This window comes from Herpailurus yagouaroundi, unplaced genomic scaffold (genome assembly GCF_014898765.1).
Source record: "Herpailurus yagouaroundi ecotype Mexico unplaced genomic scaffold, PumYag 163, whole genome shotgun sequence".
NCBI classification, from domain to species: domain Eukaryota; kingdom Metazoa; phylum Chordata; class Mammalia; order Carnivora; family Felidae; genus Herpailurus; species Herpailurus yagouaroundi.
Genome location: NW_024412404.1, coordinates 35,606,625 through 35,614,634, shown reverse-complemented (window position 1 = coordinate 35,614,634; position 8,010 = coordinate 35,606,625). Strand labels below are relative to the sequence as shown.

At 41.8% G+C, this 8,010-nt stretch overlaps 1 protein-coding gene across 5 annotated transcripts in view; it reads left to right on the top strand.

Annotated features, from left to right (window-relative positions):
* The first annotated feature begins 847 nt into the window (after positions 1–847).
* Positions 848–8,010, top strand: part of TCTN3 (tectonic family member 3) — a 26,751-nt gene continuing 19,588 nt past the window's right edge. For 2 of the 5 annotated variants that reach the window (XM_040485987.1, XM_040485988.1), the window contains exons 1-9: positions 849–1,192; positions 1,356–1,479; positions 1,815–1,933; positions 3,358–3,485; positions 3,722–3,830; positions 4,248–4,363; positions 4,828–4,863; positions 5,432–5,512; positions 7,207–7,332. In XM_040485987.1, coding sequence (XP_040341921.1) covers positions 886–1,192; positions 1,356–1,479; positions 1,815–1,933; positions 3,358–3,485; positions 3,722–3,830; positions 4,248–4,363; positions 4,828–4,863; positions 5,432–5,512; positions 7,207–7,332 — 1,146 coding nt within the window. In that variant the 5' untranslated portion in view covers positions 849–885. Of the gene's footprint in view, positions 1,193–1,355; positions 1,480–1,814; positions 1,934–3,357; positions 3,486–3,721; positions 3,831–4,247; positions 4,364–4,827; positions 4,864–5,431; positions 5,513–7,206; positions 7,333–8,010 lie in introns of all 5 variants that reach the window. The other 3 variants (XR_005793584.1, XM_040485986.1, XM_040485985.1) reach the window with 3 other exon arrangements.

Sequence of the window (8,010 nt, the reverse complement as noted above, 5' to 3'; positions counted from 1 at the left end):
ACATATATAGCACTGAACATGCAGATAGAGAACATTTCCAACATTGCAGAACGTTCTATCAGCTGGTGTTTCAGAGAATGAGAAGAAAACACTGCCACTCCTGGGAAAGACCAAGACTTTCCCAAGAGGGCTACAAAAAGTGGCGACTATAATAGCAAAAACTAATTTTTCTTCTCTCTCCCTTGGCTATTTCCATCCCTGCTTCTTCTAGAAAATCTGTCTCTCCTTTCTTTACTCTTTCTCTCCCTCGCTTCTCACATTTTTTCCTACCCCATTTCTCACCCCCTTCTTTTTTTTCTAATAACAGCTACACAGTCCACAGGTAACGATTACAACATTTATTGAGGTTTAACTTTTTTAATATTTCTCAATGTTAAAATTTAAGAAGCCGAATCTTTCCGTTTCCAAAAAATACAATATTTAGAGGTGACTTTATTTTAAGGTATATATGAGCTTCAGTGTATTTTCTTCCCCGAGATCATTATTTTTCCTTAGAAAGAGTTTCTCACCTTCAGAACCCCGGGTGGAAGAGATGCACAATTCTCGTTCCAGCCTCTAGGGTTTCCCTCTATCGAGGAAGGCCCCAGTCCTGTGGGCCGCGACGCCGGCGCCACACTCCGAGCCACCTGTCTTTCCGCTGACCTTCTACTGTCACCTAGCGGAGAGGAGGGGCAAGGGCTCCTCCGAGAGTTTGGCCGTTACCAAGCGACGGAGGCGGGGCGCGGCCGGCCTAAGGAGGAGGGCGCACACTAAAAGCTGTTAAAAGAGCTGTAACAACGCCGCTTTCTATTGGCTGAAAAACTCTCGGCCATAGCCGTGAGCCAATGAGCAGGTGCATGCGGAAGACGTCAGACGCGATGCGACTCCTTCCACCGTCCTCCCCCGATGCGCCTCGGGACCGCTGAAACCCACTTTAAACTCGTGGGGGTCTTGACTGCTCCCATGTGCATCTCGCAGCTCATGCTACTGCGGGTGTTCTTCCTGATGGTTCCCGAGGGCGTCTGGCTTCAGCCTTCCTCTGCGTCAGGGGCTACACCCACCCCTTCGGACGTGGGGCCAGCGTCGCCTGGAGGGACCCTTCAATCCTCGGAGGGATCTGAAACTCCCTGGCCTGTGCCTGGAATCTCTACGGTGGGCCCTACGGTTGTGACCCCCTCTGCACCTGAGAATGGGACCGTAGACCTCTTTCCAGGTGAGGGGAGGAGATGTGGGGATGGAAAACCACTGCCTTAGATCTAAAATTCTGTGGAAAAAGTGGATTGCCACTAAGTGAGGAGTGGGACTGTCGCAAGATGGGAATTCGCGCTTGGAAGTTTGGGAATCCTCACCCCATTCCCTCTGCTTTACCTTCATAGCCTTACCCGTCTGTGTCTGTGACTTGACTCCTGGTACCTGCGACATAAATTGCTGTTGCGACAGGGACTGCTACCTTCTCCATCCGAGGACAGTTTTCTCCTTCTGCCTTCCGGGCAGCGTGAGGTGAGCTGCCGTGTGCCCGTAGAATCCTAAAGGAGATTGAGACCCTGTAGGGTCTAATTGTAATAAGTCATGTTTGGAAGTAGGAGGAGTTCTCCTTCCTGCCTTCCACCCCCACTTCCACTTCTGTAAGGAGAATTACCTTGGTTTTTCCCAGGAGTGAAGTTACTCCTCGGATTCTCTAGAGTAGGACCCTCCGATAGAATAGGACCTTTGTGTTGTCCTATGGATGCCCAAGGAGGCCTCTCTTAGGCATTGACTGACATCCATGGGGCACGTCCTTTGGGCCAAACCCTCCACTTCTAAATGTATCTCTTCTTCGTCCTATTTCCTTTCAGGTCTTCGAGTTGGATGTGTGTGGACAACTCTCTTATCTTCAGGAGTAATTCCCCATTTCCTTCGAGAGTTTTCATGGATTCAGGTGGAGTAAGGCAGTTTTGTGTCCTTGTGAACAACTGTGAGTAGAAATGTATTGGCTGTTCATGTTACCTAACATGACTTTTTTTTTTTAACTTTTTTTTTCTGTTGAATTTCCATCATCTGCCCTCTTCTACCTCTCTACCTGCTCCCTCTTAGTAGTGAACGTTTGCAGTTTCTTCTGCCGTATTGGCTGTGGATCAGAAAACCTGTACAAAACTTTAATTTCAGTCATCCCTGTTAGACATAAGGAGCTGGCTACAGGAACTTAGATAGATTTACATATTTGTTTAATATAAGTTATAGAATTGTTACAAAATATACCACTTTGGAGTGTCTGAAATTTTATTTTAAAAAAAAAATTTTTTTTTTCAACGTTTATTTATTTTTGGGACAGAGAGAGACAGAGCATGAACGGGGGAGGGGCAGAGAGAGAGGGAGACACAGAATCGGAAACATGCTCCAGGCTCTGAGCCATCAGCCCAGAGCCTGACGCGGGGCTCGAACTTACGGACCGCGAGATCGTGACCTGAGCTGAAGTCGGCCGCTTAACCGACTGCGCCACCCAGGCACCCCTGAAATTTTAAATGTAGACATTATGAAGTGAAAGGAGGGAAACATAAAGCCAATTACTTGAGAGGTGGAAACATTATTATCAGGACTGGTCAGTTGAGGTTTAGAAGAAACAGGAAGGATGGGGCGCCGGGGCGCCTCAGTCGGTTGAGCCTCTGACTTCGGCTCAGGTCATGATCTCTCAGTCCGTGGGTTCGAGGCCCGCGTCGGGCTCTGTGCTGACAGCTCAGAGCCTGGAGTCTGCATCAGATTCTGTGTCTCCCTCTCTCTACCCCTCTTCCACTCATGCTCTGTCTCTCTGTCTCAACAATAAATAAACATTAAAAAAAAGAAGAAGAAACAGGAAGGAGAGGACAAATTGAATGTTGTCTCTAGCTTTGCCATGTTCTGACGGAAACAGTACCTTTTTGTTGTACTAGAGTCTCATCTGGTATGGGGCAAATGTGAACATTATTGAACCTCCTGTCTTCATCGCAGTCTGCTAATCACTCACATTCCTGGCATTAAGGACATGGAACTGACTGGTATTCATTGGCTGTATTCTTATCTTAGATGTCAAGAGTAAAACAATAATTCCTTTAACAGATTACACATAAAATAGAAGGCGATAAAAATCACACTTGTTCTCTTTGAAAGTGGAGTGTTATTGACTGGGAGTTTTCTGGGAAAATGTTCTATAACTTACACTGAGTAGCGGGAATAAAAGTATATAAATATGTAAAAAATCTTTTGAGTTTACACTTAAGATGAGTGCATTTGCATACTTTGCTATGTATATATTATGCCCCAATAATATTTTTTTAAGTAGTTACTTGGCATGCCAGATATTTTAAAATAAATGTTTTTCTTTTATCTAAACCCCTTTTCATTAAAAAAAAAAAAAAATTCTAGCAAGATTAAACTATTTCCAGAAGCTCCAAAAGGTCAATGCAACCAACTTCCAGGCCTTGGCTACAGAGTTTGGAGGCGAATCATTCACTTCAACATTCCAAACCCAGTCGCCACCACCTTTTTACAGGGTGAGCCTGGGGATAGGGATGGGATTGTTTGGTGTGGTTTTTCCCTCATAGCTGACAATTGACAGGGTATCTTTGAGGTACCCCGCTGCAACTAGGTAAACCATTGTCAACTCTTTCAGAAGGCAGTATTGTCCATATTAACAAGTCATTGAGTTAATTTTTGTTTCTACTTTTTCTTTTCTGGTAGAGTTCTGTCCAATCTCACTGTGGATAAATTTCTACTGTACTTTATTCAGGCTGGGGACCCCATTTTGACATATTTCCCCAAGTGGTCTGTAATCAGCTTGCTGAGGCAGCCTGCCGGAGTTGGTGCTGGGGGGCTCTGTGCTGAGAGCAATCCTGCGGGTGAGTCCAAAACAAAAGTGCCAACCTTTTTATTCAATTTAAAATAGGCTTTCTTGGGGGCACCTCGGTGGCTTAGTCAGCTAAGCATCCAGCTTCGACTCAGGTCACGATCTCATGGTTCGTGGGTTCGAGCCCCGCTTTGGGCTCTGTGCTGACAGCTCAGAGCCTGGAGCCTGCTTCGGATTCTGTGTCTCCCTCTCTCTCTGCCCCTACCCCACACACACTCTCTCTCTCTGTCTCTCTCTCTCTCTCTCTCTCAAAAATAAATAAACATTAAAAAAAAATTAAAGAAAATAAAAATGAGAAATAGGCTTTCTTAGAAATCGTTTAAAAAAAAAAACCCTAAAGAAAGTTGTTTTAAATAAAAAGAAAATAGACTTTCTTTTTTATCACTCCCTTAATTCTTTGTGTTCTAAGGTTTCCTGGAGAGTAAAAGTACAACCTGTGCTCGTTTCTTCAAGAACCTGACAAATAGCTGCACCTTGGATCCAGCCCTCAATGCTGCCTCTTATTATAACTTCACAGTCTTAAAGGTGGTGTCCCTACCCTCCAAGTCAACATGCTTCCCACCATTGGGTTGTGGGAAAAGCACTGAACTGAAAGTCAGAATGCCTAAGAGCTACAAAAAAGGCAGAGGGCCCCAAAACCCTGTCATCTAAAGACAGATGGAAGAATTGAGGATATACATCCAAGATAAGAGATTCTACCCTCCTGGCTAATGGGATTGGCTTGGACAGTGGGAGGGGATATCGTTTCACTATTTCACCAAAACCTCTTGCTTTTGCCATTCTGTAGAGCTCTGCTCAGAGCAGGCGTGTCACAGTCCAATCTCCCCTCAGCTTTACTCATGGCATTTTAGTATTAAGAAGAGTCAGGTGGAAGAGAAGAATCATTCTAATATGTTAATTTTTCCTCCCCACATGTGAAACCACAAGCTCCTGGAAATTTTCTCTGAGGTCTATGCACACTCACGGTTCTTGCTGTTCTCTTATTCTAGGTTCCAAGAGGTATGACTGATCTGCAGAATACGAAGGTATGACGTTGTTTATCAGGAAAAAATAAGGAGACTATTTGGTCCATTTGCATCTGAGGCAGTTTCAGTCTAGATTATAGTTGTGAAAGGAAATCTGTGTGTGATGTATCAAACTGTTAGGTGTGGACGTAAAACATTTTCCCATGTAAGTTCTTTATGATTAATAAGCATCACATGAAATAAAAATTCACAAGGTGTTAGATAAGTTTCAGAAACATTGGGTTAAGTAAAGTTAAACATTATATTTAGAGGGGTCTTCTTGGAGTCTTTAATGTGCTAGAGGACCCTGGTACTCTCTAAGGGGAATACCAGATATAGTATTCCTAAAATTTATTTGACCATAGAACCTTTATTTTATATCCGGTAAAATTAAGGACCTGAGAAATATGTTTTGAGAAGTGCTGATTTAAAATGATTTTTTTTTTTAATCTTAAGTTGTAGGCTGGCAACGGGAAGGAGAGAGGAAGGTGGTGATCAAAAATGAAAAATACTCATTTCAATATAATATGTAGCTAGAAGAGAAAATACTGCTTTCAATCTCAGTTGATTTACTTCTTCTCCTTGCTAGTTCCAGGTTCCTGTAACCCTTGTCTCACAGGCTGGTTCTCCTCTCTTGTCTGGAAACATTTGTCAGAATGTGGTTTCCCAGGTAAGGACGCTGATCTCAGATTCTGGACTGTTTGTTGGTTGTTGATCAACATTACCAGAGGTGCCTCATTTCCATTAAGTACCAGACCAACCCCACAGGAATTTTTGTGCATGGAACTTAACATGTCAAAAACTGAGCCCATCACCTTCCTCCTACCATGTTTCAGTTTCCATTGCTGCCTTTCTCCCATATTTCACACCCAAAAGACTAAGATTATTTCTGACTTTTCTATCTTTACCTATTGGCGGTTTATTATAGTTCATACCACATTTTCTTCTCCTGAAAAAAACTAGTATCATCTGAAAATCTGAAATAGAGGAGTCCACTTCTTTTCCTCTATTCTCCCTTTTTTTTTTTTTTCAACGTTCATTTATTTTTGGGACAGAGAGAGACAGAGCATGAACGGGCGAGGGGCAGAGAGAGAGGGAGACACAGAATCGGAAACAGGCTCCAGGCTCTGAGCCATCAGCCCAGAGCCCGACGCGGGGCTCGAAATTCCAGACCGCGAGATCGTGACCTGGCTGAAGTCGGACGCTCAACCGACTGCGCCACCCAGGCGCCCCTCTCTATTCTCCCTTTTAATCAAGCTACAGAAGGAAGAATTGTCTTAAGCATCATTTTAAAGTCTTCTCAGAAATCTAAGGTTACCTTCAATTGCTTATGACTTCCATTTCCAGGTACTATCTTCATTCATCCTCAGACATTGGGAGAGTCAAGTAAACCTGGTGTCCATTCCATGCTCCCCTCTCTACTCATCTTCTCTGCACACAATCAGAACTCATTTTTCTTCCCTTTCGATCCTTACCATAAACTCACTTCTCCCGTGAATGCTGTCAAAGAGTTTTCGAACCCTTTCACACCCTTTCAAAACCCTTTCAAAGATCCAGTATCTTTTTGCATGTGTAGATATAATATGAAGTCTACTTTATCTTTTCATGGTATTTGTGTTTAGCATTTTTAAGATTACTTGTTTAGTTTCCCTCGTTCAGTTATTCCTTTTGTTGAGATATAATTGACATATTACATTGTATTAGTTTTAGGTATACCACATGATAATTTCATATGTTACACTGTATTAGTTTTAGGTACACAAGGTGGTAATTTCATATATATATATATATATATATTTAAGTACACCACATGATAATTTCATACACACACACACACACACACACACACACACATATAGTGAAATGATCACCAGTTGAGTTTAGTTGATATTCATTACCACAGTTACACATTTTTTTCCTGCATATAGTGAAATGATCACCAGTTGAGTTTAGTTGATATTCATTACCACAGTTACACATTTTTTTCCTGCAGTGAGAACTTAAGATCTACTCTCAGCAACATTCAAATATAAATATACTACTGTTAACTGTATTCACTATGCTGTACACTCATTTAGTTATAATAAAACTCTTAAAGACAGAAAATCTTCTGTATACTTGGCCCATTAAATAATTTTTAGGGGTACCTGGTTGGCTCAGTTGGTTAAGCGATCAACTCTTGGCTCAGGTCATGATCTCATGGTCATGAGATTGAGCCCCACATCAGGCTCCACACTGGTTATGGAGCCTGCTTGAGATTTCCTCTCCTTCCTCTACCCCTTCCCCTCTCACACATGCACTCTCTAAATGGATGAATAAATGAGTGAATAAATTTTATTAATTGATTTTACTTTTGTATTTCAGGTCATCTATGAGATAGAGACCAATGGGACTTTTGGAATCCAAAAAGTCTCTGTCAGTTTTGGACAAACCAACCTGACTGTGGAGCCAGACACTTCCTTACAGCAATATTTCCTCATTCGCTTCAGGGTTAGGGCCCTTCTTCTATAGTGGATTGAGAGGGCAAGAAATAGTGGGTTAGAAATAGTTCCTGGGCTTCTCTGATGCATGCAAAATAGATTAAGAATATGAAGGCCTAGTTCAGTCTGTCAACTGAGGCCTCAACATTTGCTATTCCATAATTTAACTACAAGTGATAGAGATTCAATAACATTTATCCAGTAAAGTTTCTGTGACTCTCTATCTGGCCCCAATGAAGCAGGACTTTAGTCTCAAATCCAAACTCTTTTTTTAAATAGTCACTTTGAATCATAAACTCAGCCAACCTCCCACAGAAATTCTTTAACTAGCTTTTCTTATATATCTGGGCATTTGGCAAGTTTTTGTTTGTTTTTTACTTTTACTCTTTATATTTCTGTACTATTTAGGTGCTTATAATGAATTTTTGCCTGTATGTATTTATAAACATGTCAAATTACTATGTGATGGCATTTAGCATTTTATTCATTTCCCACTTAATCTAATTTTCCAATCTTGATCACGATCTTTTGGCTTTCTTCTTTTTATATGTGTGTGTGTGTGTGTGTGTATATATGTATATAATACATATATATAATATATATATATATAATATAATTTATTGTCAAATTGGTTTCCATACAACACCCAGTGCTCATCCCAACAGGTGCCCTCCTCAATGTCCATCAC